Here is a 16,162-nt window from a genome sequence, read left to right on the forward strand (position 1 = left end):
CTATTCTTGAGACCTTAGAACTGATATCTCAAGGTGGGTGGCGCATTTACCTTGTAGATGTCTATGGGCTCCAGTAACCACTTAACACCAGGTGGGTTGTGAGCTCATCCACCCATACGGTAGTACTAAGTGCTATCAAGTCCAAGAGTGCTCAAATACCTAGATCAGTCATCTTGGCCCAAAGGATAAGACGTCCGATGCATTCATATCAAGCGATTCAACGATGTTCCAAATAAATACCAAAATTTCTGATGAAACACTGAGTGCTTAACTTCGCGATTGACGTCCACAGTGAAGGAATAACATAGTGTAATAAAAACCAAACCCGAAACCTGCATATTTCTATCGTGAAGCAGTAATGCGTTTCGGTTTGAGGGCGGGACAGCCATTGTACTGTAAAATCGGAGATCTTAGAACTTATGTCTCAAGATGGGCGCCGGCATTTACGTTGAAGATGTATATGGGCTCCGCTAATCATTTAACAATGGGCCGTGAGCTCGTCCATCCATCTAAGCATAAAAAAGTTACAAGAGCACCTCTAAACAGTAAACGAATATCCTTAAGGACTTTAAAGGTACTAAATACGGTCCTGTTCACTTCACGTTGTGAATCATTCATCGAGAAATTGTGATGCAAGTTTATTCACGGATAGGATTGATTCCCCCAATACATTATGGAGGCTGGTTTTACCAGAAATGCTTTCAAAGTCCAGTATATATCATGGCTGATGGTCCACCCTTCGAAGATTAAAAATGACTGCTTTGTGGCAAATATGACGTCGTCGTGGCCTAAAGGATAAGACGTCCGATGCATTCGTGTTGAGCGATACACCGGTGTTCGAATCTCGCAGGCAAGTACCAATTTTTGTAATGAAATACGTAGGTACTTAAGAATTCTTCACGATTGACTTCTACGGTGAAGGAATATCATCGTGTACTGGTGGTAAGACCTCTTGTGAGTCCGCACGGGTATATACCACCACTCCGACTATTTCTGCCGTGAAGCAGTAATGCGTTTCGTTTTGAAGGGTGCGGCAGCCGTTGTAACTATACCTTAGACCTCATATCTCAAAGGTGGGTGGTCGAATTTACGTTGTAGATGTCCATGGACTCCAGTAACCACTTAACATTAGATGGGCTGTGAGCTCGTCCACCCTTCAAAAGCAATAAAAAAAAGTATATTCGCTGTACTACAGAATCCGAAAAACTTTATCTGTTGATAAATCGTATCGGAAAAGCTTGTGAACTTTTTTGTAACGGTAAACTTTGAATCTCTTATCCCGTGTTCCATATTAACACCACGCTACTAGCCTAGAGATTGTAGATAAAAAAAAGCATCATATTTCTGAGAATGGCCACCTTCTACTGTTCACATGACGATAAAATTTTTACAAAGCTTTATCTGACACTGTTGATTGTTTGTTGTTCCGGAAATGCCTATGACACAGTTCAGATGCATTGCAGATGATTCACTTAGTCAGACACGAGAGAAAGTTTACTAAGTTAGTAAACGGTAACAGTTCGGTTATGGTTGGGTGTGTAGTTTCATTTTATTACGTATTTAACTCCCTCGGCGTAGAATTGATTTATTAAATACATTAAACTTCTAATGTTGATTTTCCGTAGTTTTGTTTTTCTGTAGTTAAGAAGAGTTTTATGCTATCTTTATTTTTTATGTATGTATGTAATATATTTATTCGTAAAAAGTTACACTTACATTCAAAACATGCCCCGCAAAACTGCTTACGCAGTTTGACTGCAGGTAACTTACTTTATATAAACAGAGCTTATAAACCATTAAACTAGCTTATACTATAATAACACAATTAATTTACGTAAATGGTTACAACGTATTTAACAAATGTTTTTTTAATAAGCTTTTAAATTTAGCAAGTATAGGCTCACGTCTTATGTCCTCGGGTAAACTATTGAGTAAGTATGGAACTCGTTTTTTTAACGTTCTATCTCCATAGTAATTTTGTACCATGGGTATTTAAAATTTTCCTTTGGACATTGACCTTGTGCCAGTTTTATGTTGCATCAATTTAGATAAACGATCCTGTTTACTATGATTGATTACAAGTAGAAGATATTTATGTTTCAGGCTAGCCGGTAAAATTTTACATATTTTTTCAAAATAATAACAATACTGTAGTATTCCTTGTAAGGAACGGATGACGCACAGTCAGTGAACCCCAGTTTAGGAGTCTCTGTATTATTAGAACCAGAGGTTGATGTACATATTTAAATACAATAAAATAGCACAAAATCACACACACACAAACACATAGTAGTATGACAAAATTCGGTTTCTGTAATGTTGAACATGCCCTTTCTTCTAAATTAGTTATATCTACCCGCACAATGTTGCTTCTCAAGAGACCTTAAGCTGCTTTCAGACCACGTTATAATATAATAGCATATAGTATATAGCTCATAGCACAACAATATCGCGCACCATACATTGCTATGGACACGTTCACACTGTACTGTACTATATATTATTGGCTAAGTATAGGCTGCTATACTATATAGCACTATAGTATAGCGTAGTCTGAAAGCAGCTTCAGAGATGGTATAGAGGATTAATGAAACAAATTGTATCTTTTATTTGTGGAGTTCCAATGCGAGGTTTTAAATTAAATTTCAGAAATAACACATCCTATTTTTCCCCCTACTTATTCACTGGTAGCCTAAGAGGAGATCCCAACTACGACCGGACGGGTAGGCGAGCTCACAGGCTGAGCCTTAGAGAATTTGTTAAAACTAGTTCTAGTGAACGAACTGCGAGTTTTATGAACTACACTGCTTTAAAACCAAGCAATTTTGACAAAACAAAGAAAGTTGTAGATGAAATAACGGAAATTACAATTTTTTTATTTAATTTCCTTTATAGCATCACTTCGCTACTGTCGGATAGTGTTAGCTATGTCTGGAGATATAGAATTAAGTCCAAGATCCTGCCAGCTATTTCGAACAGGTCGTCGGGCCACCTCATTGGTTGTCTGCCCACTCTGCCAAATGATTATGTTAATTGAAATATAATTTGGAAGGTTGCTGACCGAGTCTTCCAACGGTTGCATTACAAGCAATTCCACAGTACCTTCCAGTTGGTCAACCAAACCTGCGCACATACTGGAAATAACACAGCAAATTTTTTTTTGCCAAAGCTTACGTCACTAACACATTGAATATGCCCAGCGTGAGAAACTTTCTATTTCATCAATTATTAATTATCATTGGCGGTGTCGCTTGCGGTGCGGACGTGGTCCGGTTTTTTAACTTGCGCGATTCTATGAGAAGCGTGATGGGGGGTCGTTGCGTCTTTAGGGTCGACGGGTAGTGTGCTGATTATATTTATGTGCGTACCGTTTGTGTCAATGAACAAGCCAAATTATATGGTATTATGGTATTAAACTCACAAGCTTCTCTATTTTATTTCGTTTTTTTTGATTTATCGTAAAAATCTTCTTCTTTTCTCCACCTTATCCCACTAGGTGGGGTCGGCACAGCTAATTTTTCTCTTCCATTCTCTTCTATCAGCCGTCATCTCAATACTCCCTCCTCTCTCTCTTATATCGTCATTCACACACTCCATCCATGTCTTCTTCGGTCGACCTCTTCCCCCTCTACCTTGCACTACCATTTCCATACATCTCCTAGTCACATGCATCTTCTCTCTACGCATCACATGTCCATACCACGCTTACCGTCCGCTCCTTAATTTTTTGCTTACCGGGGCCACTTTCACACTTCCTCTGATATACTCATTACTCATTTTCGTAAAAACACATGTAGTAAAAAGGATAAAAAATTTTTTCATTCAACTTTTTAGTTAGACCTGCAATTAAAGTATGTGATTTCATATTTGATAAAAACGTGTCGTGAAGTCGTCGTGGCCTAAAGGATAAGACGTCCGGTGCATTCGTGTTGAGCGATGCATGGGTGTTTTAATCCCAGACGAGTACCATTTTTCTAATGAAATACGTACTCAACAAATGTTCACGATTGGCTTCCACGGTGAAGGATAATAAAAATCAAACCCGCAAAATTATACTTTGCGTAATTACTCGGGGGGTAGGACCTCTTGTGATTCCGCGCGGGTAGGTACCACCACCCTGCCTATTTCTGCCGTGAAGCAGTAATGCGTTTCGGTTTGAAGGGCAGGGCAGCCGTTGTAACTATGCCCTATATTAGAACTTATACCCCAAGGTGGGTGGCGCATTTACGTGGTATATGTCTATTAGACATGTGTAAGTAATGCGAGTGATATTACTCGGGTAATATTACTCTACGATGTAATGCAACATCACACATTACGCGAAGGAAACAAACATCACACCATCACCCAACATGTTTCTTTCTTTGTCGTGTAATGTTGCTTAATACACGAACGGAACCGAGCGAGCGAGACAGACCGATCGACGCAAAATAAATGAGCAAGCGACACGGAATTATTCCTAGTGATTTGGAACCGTATGTCCTGGCCGCTAGGTACATTTTTATACCTATGGTACGTCTGAATTTTAATATAGGTATTTGTGTTTATATTTTTCATGCGGCCAGCCGGTAGTTTCCCGCAAGTACTTACTTAATTGTTTATTCGCAACTTTTGTAAAATCGCTAGTCGCTCGTAATTGTTTAGTAATATTTCATATTAATTTTTGTGTTTGATTTGAATTACTTAAGCACTTGTTTGAAGATAGTTTTATTATTTGTTTTAATGCGTGTTTAATAAGTGAAAGAAATAACGGCGTCTAAATGAAAGTACAGTCCTCATTGGATGCACTTTGAGGATATCGCGCCGAAACAATGCATCTACTGCTCTCGTATATTAACATTATCGTCGAGCTCAATTTGCAGTCTAAGTCGCCATATGAAATCCGTTCATCCCGCAATAAATTATATTAAGTAAAAAATAAAATTATTATATTATTAAGTAAGTCAATCTCTGTCAAGTAATATAACAGTGTATTACAATACAAAGTTCATACTTTGTATTGTAATACACTACTGTAATGACACACCCGAATCATTACCTAAGTGATGTGTTGATACACATCACTTAGGTAATGATTCGGGTGTATAGATACAATGTATTCGTCGTCACAGTATCTATTGAACGCACCGAGTAATGTTAAGAGTGATGTGTAATGTTTTCGAGTAATATCACCTGTCTGTAAAAGTGATGTCATATCACATTACATTGGGAAGTGATGTTTTGCGCAAGTCTAATGTCTATGGGCTCCAGTAACCACTTAACAGCAAGTGGGCTGTGAGCTCGTTCACCCATCTAAGCAATAAAAAATAAAATAAAAAAATACTTAAAGTAAAAAGCAAACAATGATTTTTCATTCGACTTTTCAGTTTGGCCTGCAATTAAATTATGACATGTGTTCTCTTTGTTAATAAAACCGTGTGTAAAAAAATAAAAAAAGAAACTATTATAAAAGTTTCAACGGTACCAATTTTTTTTATGTCAATTAATAAATATTGCATTTCAAACAAAATTTTAACGTAACAATTAAAGCACTTTTCATCTTAGTGAGGATATCAAGCCAAAGTATAATGAACAAGACTAAGCACAATGACTAATATAAAGACCGAGACTAAATAAATGAATACTGGTAGTAGGACCTGTTGTGAGTCCGGGCGGGTGGGTACCACCACCCTGCCTATTTCTGCCGTGATGCAGTAATGCGTTTCGGTTTGAAGGGCAGGGCAGCTGTTGTAACTATACTGAGACCTTAGAACTTATATCTCAAGGTGGGTGGCGCATTTACGTTGTGGATGTCTATGGGCTCCAGTAACCACTTAACACCAGGTGGGCTGTGAGCTCATCCACCCATCTAAGCAATAAAATTAATAATAATAATGATAATCGAATTATGATTAGTCTTAGACATAAGTGCAACTTTTCAAGTGAATCGCACATTTTGAAGTTGGTGAGCATCGAATGATTTTGTCACATAGATCTGTAGAGTCAGCGAAACTCTACATCCAGGAATCGTTGCCGATGTTATACACGAATTTGGATTTGTCTCTAGCGGAACCCAGTTCTCCGGTAGCCCGTACACTTTTGTCATATTTTGGCCGGTAAATTAGCTCCATAGTACTCCATAGCCATGACACCCTACAAAACTTGCATACGCCCCGTCATACCATATGCAAGTGTAGTGTTCGCTCATGCAGCTCGCACTAACTTGAAACCCCTCCAAATCATACAATCCCGCTTTTACAGGATAGTTGACGGAGCACCGTGGTTCATGAGGAATGTTGATCTCCACAACGATCTGGAGCTTGACTCCATCAGTAAGTGTTTTCAGTCGGCATCAGTGCGCCACTTTGAGAAGGCGGCACGTCACGAAAACCGTAGCCGCCGGTAACTACATACCCGATCCTGCGGACCGAATGGTAAATAGTCGACGTCGCCCAAAACACGTCATTACAGATCCTCCCGATCCACTAAGGGTGCTTTTAGGTACCTCAAGCACCGGTCATCGTTCTCGTCGAACCCGTCGGTTGCGACGAAGGGTTCGGCGAATAACCTAACCCGTAGATAGACACAGCCCACAGATTTTCTCACGGGGCTAGTATTAGCAACGTCCACAGGTTAGAGCCCCGTGAGCTCACCTACTTGTCAGGCTACGTTTGCATAACCTTCTAAGGCTACCACCAGCATAGGAAGGGAAAAAAAGCTTGATGTCATTGTCTGAGCCGCAGCAGATCGATTATAAAGAAACGGGCTAACGAAATTTATAATTAATGTAGTTAAGAAATAAAGCAATTTCCCTTCATCGTCTAGTTTTATTGAACGTTTTTACGATTTCGAGTCAAAACCACATTATTGTTGAACTTTACCGATGAATTGTCTTTATGTATTCTGTTCACGGCAGTGAAAATAGAAGATTAAAATAAGATAAAAAGTTTTATCAAATCGATTACTGTATGTTTTGAATGTACTCAACTTCTCAACTCACTTCTGTTAAAGCTACTACCTAATAGCTGATACCGTATTATTGGGAGAAAATTAAATGTAGATTAATCATTTAATTGCTAGTAACTGAACTTAGTGCAATCAAATTGCTTATCGCTAAATACTTGTCATTAGACATAAACATTTGGGCTGGTGGTCTCAATTTTTCATGTCCACAATGAAGAAAAATCAACATTAATACATCAGTTCTTTATTTGTACGTTTCATTATGCGGTCATAAACATAGAAGCACATGATATAATATATGGATACACATACTACTTATCATATACTACTACTATATAAAATATGCACGTAATAACATATGGCATGCAAATATACTTAAATAGATATTGTATGAAGCAATACGATAAATATCTGAGAATAAAGCGAATAAAATAATAAATGAAATAAACGATATATCACAAAATAAATAAATAAACAGATAATGCTATTAAAAACAAAAAAACTAAACTAAATAAATTAGCAGGACTTAGAAGTAGACTAGATTTATAAAATAAGATCAATAAAAATAGGTTACAAAACTTTTAGAAATAAAATACACAAATACGGATACCGTACAAGAGTTTCAGGAGAAATACTAATATAGTATAAAGAGAACATACAAAAACAGAACGAACTTTTTTTGGGAACAACAACAACATCGCGCTAGCGAACCCTTACAAAGGGTGTACAATAAATAAATAAATTAACTAAACGCTAACGATTAAATATACCAGGGTATTAGTACTTTAAACGGTGGACCAAAAAATTTTTGGGCAGTAATTTAATCAGATTTAATATGGGCGCTGTAGGCCATGTTTTGGGCGTCATCGATAGACCTGCCCCAGCCGTGGCCGCTGCTTGCGTAGTGCTCCTCGTGGTGAGGATGGGCGACCACTTCGTAACTGGTCTCGGTGTGCTTGCTGGCCAGCAGCTTCTTCAGAGCAATGATACCGGCGACCAGGAGTGAGATCTTGGCGAGTACGACGGCTTTGGCGGCTGCGAAGGCGATGATACCCAAGAATAGGGGGATGAGGGCCATGATCTTTAGTTTGGCGATGGCCAAGAGAGGGAGGAGCTGCTTGATCTTCTTCTTCTTACCACGAGCTGGAATTTAACAACAGAATACTTGGTTAGTTAAATGAATTTAATACCATGTATGTGCGTGGCGTTATCGTTGTGTTTTATCGCAGGACGTATTATGGTTCAATAAGTGGTTCTCTATACAATGTTTTTGAAATCGTGCCTTAATGTGGACGCGGAAGCACTCATGTCATCTCCGCCAGTGTAAATTCGATGAGTCCTAAAGAATACAACACAAATGCCTTCTAAATACGCCTCATAAGGTCATCAGTTCTAACGAGGTTAGCTCACCAAATATAAGGACATGATCCGTGTCGAGACACCATTCTAATTTCTACTTTCGCGTCAAATTTAGATACTCGTGGGAGGACATGACATCTTTTAAGGCTATTTATTCACTTGAATATTATATCTTTTAAAGATCGAAGTGACTAAGTGTTGATTGTTACAGTATACTCTAAATAAATCTCAAAAATAAGGGAAATGTTTTGTTAGCTAAATAGAATGCAATTTATTAACGTGATTAGTTGCTAAAATATTTGAATGGACTTATAAATAGTACTGATAGAAACTTAAGATCCGAAAATCTACGACATAAATAACTAATCGAAGAACTGGCAAAAATCAGGTAAACTGATTTTTTACAGATGTAGACCCTCAAATAGGTAGATGCTCTGCGATACCTCAGTAACGATCACAAATCGATTTGGTGGAGACCAAAACATGATTATCAATCGTTGAAAGCATCAAAATACTATCTGATTCTTCAAATTGAATTAAAACTTTGCGTAAGAACTAGCCAGAATAATAAAACAAGCTCTATCATTGATGGGTAATAGAGCCAGTACAATTCAAATTTTGTTTACTAGAAATCATAGTTCTTAGCTGTAACTTTGAGAATAGTGAGAACTGTACGGTTAACTGGAGGTGAATTACGTAGAGAAGTTGAAACGCTCTACTCTCTAATGTTTATAATTAAAAAATAAAGTACTTAAAACTAACTAGAGTCTGACTTACTATGTTACAAGCCATTTGTTATTTTATTACAGTACGTGTGAACGAGTGATCAAAAAATTATTTATCCAAGGGCGGATCATGGCCACCGCGTATTACAATTTACACCCCAACAATAATTTAAGTACTAAATTTATTTTAGTGTAACTCTGTTAATGTATAATATATGCCTAAATATCTATGGGTTTCAGTTCCGCTTGACGCTAATCGGACCATGATCAAGGCGGATCTAGCAATTAAATACTGAGACATCCGATTGATCTAATAAACATTGGAAATATCCGGAAATGGGCATCCATAAACATTGATACCTTATCCACGTCCGGCTCGAGACAGGTTATGAAACCTGTTCAAACTTTCTTTGCGTGGTCTCCGGAGTCGATTTCACGGTAACGTGAGTCAAACTGGTTTTCTTGACCAGGAATTTCTTATACTTACTTTCATGGCTCGTCGAATGGAAAGCCACTGCGTTCGCGTTAAGGACTTTAACTTGCGAAAACGACCAAATTTCACTTCACATAATTACTGACTGAATTGCCCAAGTTTGTCGGTATTACATTACAGTTTGTAACTATAACGCTTCCTAGTTTAAGGTTTTGATTGAGTTTCTAATAAAATTGAGAATTTTATGTCTCAAAATTCACAGATTTCGACAACAGAGCAGAGAGCATAGTTCATTTCTAATCGTTAAATGAATTAACTGAGGTCATAGCGATTCCGCATGGTAGGACAACACTAGCTTGTCTATATCTATCGAATATATCATGCGTTCTAGTTTAAAATGTATCTTATTCCAATACAATTAGATCTCAATTATCAAGATCACAAACCGAGCCCCTCTGAGCACTGATTTTAGTAGTAATGTTTCGAATCATGATAACTCCAATGGAACAGCTACGCCAATGGAATAACAAGTTTTGTGTTTATTATGATCCGTAGTTCACATTCGATAGAGGTATTTAGAACAAGAATCTATGGCAAGAGAGTAGTTCGAATGCGTTCCACAAATACCGTTTCAAAGCTTGTTAGATATTGTACAACATTCAATTCGATGCCTCCAATGAACACTACGCTAACTCCAAAAATTCCTAGGTCTACAGGAGGAGCGCTTAAACGAAAAAAGTTGATAAAATCTTTATTATTGCGGAAATATTTATGGTTTTTTTTGTGTAACTAGCTGATTTACTCTTGCTTCGAACCCCATCAATATAATTTGTAATACTTTTAAAATAGTGAAGCGATTAGCGTGAAAAACGAAAATTTCAAAATTTTGACTAAGAGTAGTGTTCATTGGAGGCATCGAATTAGTACATCATAAACTTGAGGCTGGATGTATTAAGTATATCGTCCAGCCATGTGGGCGCATTTATGTTCTATGCCATTAAATTAACTGTTCAGATATTGGACATCCCAAGTGGATCTCAACAATTAGACTCGCTTGGGTAATCCATGCAGTGTAGTTTCCAATGCGTTGTAAAAACAAGATACTATTAAAATTTTACTCAAAAAAATGAATAGACCAAATTTTAAACGGCTAGACTGGAATTATCTCATATAGTTATCAAAAATTCACAAGCAAGACCGGACTTTGCAAGCAAGTTTACACCGAATCGAGAATCCGATACTGAAAACTGGACTCAATCATTCATAATTTCTTGTAGTTGAGTGACAAATAAACTGGTTATTTATGGTGTAGAAAGCAATATCACTAGCTCTTCACAAGCTGCCAGTTATCAATATTCACATCACGTAACGCCTTTGTGAATCACACAAAATAGATCGAGTTGTTAAGCTCGAAGCTAAACAAAGCCTCGGATTTGTTACGACGGAAATCGATGAATTTGGACCGATCGTATCTTGTTTCCCTTTGACGTTAACCCAAAAAAAAAAAAAGTGAAAGTTGTTATGAAAATATTCTCAGAAGTTTATTTTGGTGTTTGAAGAAAGTTGATTTTAATTTCAACGGGACGTATGCATGCATGAATTATAATATTTTTATATGCATGATATTCGGAATAAGTGAAATTGTTAACTCTTTTTAACGTAATTAAACTTTGAGTTTTTAACTAATTAACGATATACTTATTCGTATCGGTGAACGTTTCTCATTATCGTTACATTCACAACAAGCACATTCTGGCCACATTATGAATCCATCTTCTCCCCGGTTTATTATAGCAACAGATATCTAGACTTTAATTGCAACAAGATGAATAAATTGGTACAAAACATAAATTTGAGTGCTTGACGTAACGATAAGATTCTATTTAATTAATTAACGAAATGTCAATTAATATGCTAGGAACATTAAACAGGCTCTAATGTATAGTATATTTAACCATATAATGTAATGTTAGCCCTATATATTTCGGAATTGTTTTCTGCTCCTTTTTTTTTATTAACCTACTTAGGCTGATAGTCTTGAGAGGCTATATCAGCTTGTCTTTGACGTGTAGGTGAGCTCACGGGGCTCAAACCGGGTGTGTTGCTAATATTGGCAAGAGCAGTGCTTCGCAGAATCTAGCACCGGATCGGAAACGCGATCCACTGAGAAGATCCGGCAAGAAACTCAGTGGACTGTGTCTATGGGTTAATTCACTTGTCGAAACCTTGACTGTGATCGGATTGCTCCTAATGAATAAGTTATCAATGAAATGCGAGGTAAGCATTAACATCATAACAAACTAAGAATGCATAGAGGCCCGTCAGCATTACATAGTTATGTCCAATTTAAAAGTGTGGAAGTTTTCAACGATCATCAGTGTACTGATTAATATTTATCTTGCTTTCTTTTTGATGTATTTACTTAGCACAATCTAACGGAAGCATTAGTTTTAGCACGCTACTTCACCTAATCTAAAACCGTTTTTAGAGCAGTACACTGTACATCTGTTTATCTTCTAGCGATAATAATACACTAATTAAAAGCTTTAGTGATTTGAAGTTAAGGAAACTAATAATTCGATAATCGATTTTACATCTGTGCAGTTATTATATTGGGTTGTACTGCAGGAATGGTTGAAATTTGAATTTACTAGTAAACTCATAGATTCAATTTGACTATTGAAATCACTTTAAGTCGATAACGCTTTATTTCTACAAAAAAAAAACAGAATTCGTACTTATGAAATCGTCATAAAAATTAGATGAAATTCTTTATTAATTTTTTTTTAATTCGTTCGTACGCTCTACTAATAATTGTCAGTTAACGCAAAAATATTGAACAATAAATACACATACAGACATTGTCCGCTACTTTTATGTGCAGACGCTAAATTAGCTGTTCTTTTATTTCCAAGTCCAACGTTCTAACTGTAGTTTATTTATTTTTTAAATTCAACTGTTTATTTAAAGCTATGAATGAGATTTGATAGTATTACGGCTGACTAACACTTCAAATTTTAAAACGATTTAATACGCTCATCAATGATTGTAGTTTAATGTTTATTTGAATATAACTTTTTGTATCTTAATTACATAATGAGAATAACGCTTTTTGTTGACAAGCTCTCGGAATAAACTTTGGAAGGCAATTAATTTGTGATTCGGTTTTTAGTATTATTAATCTATTAAACTATAAAATGCCACTCAGTCTCAGTCTTTTAGGATGCGTTGTATTATAAAATAATGGTATGGTTTTCACATTAGAAACTAGTGCTGTGTAAACTTAGAAAGATTAACCGATTTAGAATCGTGAACGATAAATGGCAGCTCATTATCACATTAACAAGTATTTTTCATAACGAAGCAATTAACTCGGTCTTGGTACTGAGTTATAATTAAGCTATTCACGCTGTTTATACTGTATTTCATTTAATCTTTTTTTAATTGGTTTTACGACGAGATGGCCAATTAAAATCTAATGTAGTTTTAGGGCTTGTGGGTTTAAAAATCTGAACTTCATATAAAGTTTATACACACCTTCATCTAGTGATCTCCTCATGCCCTCAACAGCGGAAGACGGGAGCTTGAACTGTACGACGTAATTTTCCAAGAAGTCTGCCACACCGTCTACGAGTCTAGACTCGACCTGTGCTTCCCTGGCCTTAGGCTCCTCGGGCAGTGGCTCCAAGGCCCTGGCAGACCTGGGCGAGCCTTTGCTGTCCAAAGTAACGCCATCGACCAACGTGATCTCCCTCTTAGACCTCAAAGTCTCCACGTATCTCAAAGCTTTCTCCTGCAACCAAAATAGATATAATTATTTCACTGTTCACGTTTTCCACTATCACAAGTCCACTTCACTGGTGTCCAGACCTTGAGGCACAGGGTGACGTCACCGTCGACGCACTCCTTGACGACGCCCAGGACGCTTCCCAGGATGTTCGGGTCAGAGTCTTGTTCGGCAGCAGGCATCGCCCACGCCACGCCGATCACCATTAAAACGACCAGACACTTCATATCGTCCGTTTAGAACCACCCTTTGGAAAGCAAACACAAAATGTAGTGGCTGAGTTAAGGCTGAGCCGTTATAAGTCCCCCGCCCCACCAAGGCGCCCGGTCACCGTCTGACAAGCGGTCGATTAAACTGGTACCGATAAAATTGTTTTATGTTAATTGTGGCGTGGTCTCCGAGTCCATTCATGGCGATGGTTGCCGACGGGTGACAGGTTGTGTGGACGTTGCGCTGGTTGTCGCAGGTGTCTCTTCGTAGTGCCATGTCGTTGTTCTGTCGAAAGTAAGAGTGTTGTATCTCCAGTTATTGTTCAAATAATTTTGACGAGATTTTTTTTTCTTTGATAAATTTAAGATTTTCGTTCTAATTATAAATTTGATAAAAATATTTCGTTTTTTTCCTCAAGAGCTTATGAGTGCATAGAGATGTTAAAGATTGATTTTTATTAGCATTACAGTTGATGTGATTTTTAAATATTTAAAGAAGTGTGATGACTTAGTTATGTACGTATGTGTTCATCAAATAAACTGAATATTAGATTGAGCTATCGTGATCTAAATAACCTTTATACGTATTCACTACCGACAAAACTTTAAGTCTGATGATCTGATCTACTTTCTTATATACTAATTTTTATCGTCCGGGAAGTGTAGGCGAGGTAGAGACTCATCAACCGATAAATTATAGGTAAAGTCCGTGCGTAAAATACAGTTTGAGACATGAGGCAAATTATCAACTGAAATATATTGCTTTGAAACTCAGTATTTTAATCCTATAACGAATAAGCTCCGTAGTAGAGTCTAATCTATTTTACTGTAGTAATTCATTTCGTTAATAGTTTTTGTGCAATCAATGAATGACTGCATTTTTATTTCTTGAAATGAGAATCACATTAAATTATAATCTACAAAAAAAAACCCAACCCAGATTGACTTGTGATAGAAGCATTACCTGTAGATACCAGCTAAGATACATTCCATAATACATATAATCGTAACATATTTTACGAGCCAAAGCTACGTGTATCTCCTGTGCTATGTGCGCAGAGAACACATCATGTGAGCTCAGTATCTCAAATATCAAATATCTTTAACAAAGACATCGACTGCGGCCAGATACCTTGGATCTTATCTTAAGCGACTACTTTGTTGTTATTATTATTTTACTTTAGTAGGTGGGTGAATGTGGACTTAATCTGCTTGATGTTATATGGTTACTGGAGTCCGTGGACAGCATTATGTGAATCCTATTATCCTCTTCAAAGAACGAGATCCAAATCTTAGTTGTGTATACTGGCAGTTTAGCTTTTAAAATCAAAACGCTTTTTAGCGGTAAAAATAGGCAGCTTAGTGAGTTTTTGGAGGTCCATAATATACTGAAGAAAGATCTCGCGAACGATCTCCAACACGATGGACCGACCTCATAAAATCTGTGACTCACTCCAACATAAATGTTTGCTCTCACTCTGTGAAACATCGTGCCACATGGCGTCGCATCGCGAGAGCATCGATATCGCAGGATCCGACTGATGTATGACCACGACCACTCTGTCAAGAGCGTACAAATAGGAAGAAATATACTGAAGCGTCAGTAGTAAGGATGTGATCGATAAGAAAGGGTTCCAGTTCGTAGAATACGTTTCTAGCGTACTCAGCATAAAGCTAAGTCGCAAGCTCTACTATCAACAAATACAATAAAAAATATCCCTAAGTTTCTCCATTATTCGGAAACTTGAAGCTGGATGAGACAGCAGAGTCCGAGCCTCACGCGAGGTGACGACGCCTAGGAGACATATCGGAGTATGTGGGACAAAAACAACACACCAAGTACACACATAAAATCTTATCTAAGTAAAAGTTGTTCTTTCTCCGCCGTCGTTATGAGAACAAGTTAATTGAAAGAAAAAAAAACAAATTATCTATGGTTATCGCTCTTGTTTAATTGTATGCGATGGGAAATTTTCACATATTTCTATGAGAAATTATGTTTTATGGTGTATTTAGTGTAGGACTCTCACTAGATGCTCTGTAAAGATTGTATAAAGGGTAGATGTCTTGATTAAACTAATGTTACAGAGGATCGCTTGAATGACTCGTGTGATATTTTTTATTGTTTTAAATCGATGTGAGTGTATTATTCATCTACTTTGAGAAAATTCACAGAATGTTTAAAAGGTAGATAAATATGAAAATGCTCGGAATTAAATTACAATAACAATTTTGTTTTTCCTTTGATGTGTCCACCGTCGGAGATTCCTTTTGTTTGTTTTAAGATTATTTTATACAAAAGTTTAGGTCTTTTATTTATCGATTGAGGCACTACGAAGTCTGCCGGGTCAGCTATTATTAGAATATAGTCGACTTTCAGCATGACGTAAACATTCCATGAACAACTATTTAGGCCAATTTTACTGAGAAAACGACTTGTCATTATAAAAGAGAAAAAAAAGCCTGTTACTCTTACGTAACAGTGTTTTCGTTGTCTGACCGCGTCCGTGGACGTGTTTCATTCTTTTATTTTCGTCTTAAATAATACTTTTCACTTGAACAAGAAGGTCAGTGTCAATCTTTTATTCTTGAAGTTTCAACCTAAGCAGTGCTATTTTTCTTGATAGACAAAATAACCGTTTTTTTTTATTGCTTAGATGAGTGGACAAGCTCACACCTGATATTAAGTAGTTACCGGACCCCATAG

At 37.1% G+C, this 16,162-nt stretch overlaps 1 protein-coding gene across 1 annotated transcript; it reads right to left on the reverse strand.

Moving 5' to 3' along the window:
* Positions 1-7,170: 7,170 nt before the first annotated feature.
* Positions 7,171-13,519, reverse strand: Osi9 (osiris 9). Its single transcript, XM_089738815.1, has 3 exons — positions 13,330-13,519; positions 12,997-13,252; positions 7,171-8,085 (listed from the first exon to the last, which is right to left on the reverse strand). Exons 1-3 carry the CDS (start codon positions 13,471-13,473, stop codon positions 7,763-7,765), a joined length of 723 nt encoding a protein of 240 aa, XP_089594941.1. The 5' UTR covers positions 13,474-13,519; the 3' UTR covers positions 7,171-7,762.
* Between the last annotated feature and the right edge of the window lie 2,643 nt (positions 13,520-16,162).

The sequence above is a fragment of the Bombyx mandarina genome, chromosome 26 (assembly GCF_030267445.1).
Source record: "Bombyx mandarina strain Sakado chromosome 26, ASM3026744v2".
NCBI lineage: Eukaryota > Metazoa > Arthropoda > Insecta > Lepidoptera > Bombycidae > Bombyx > Bombyx mandarina.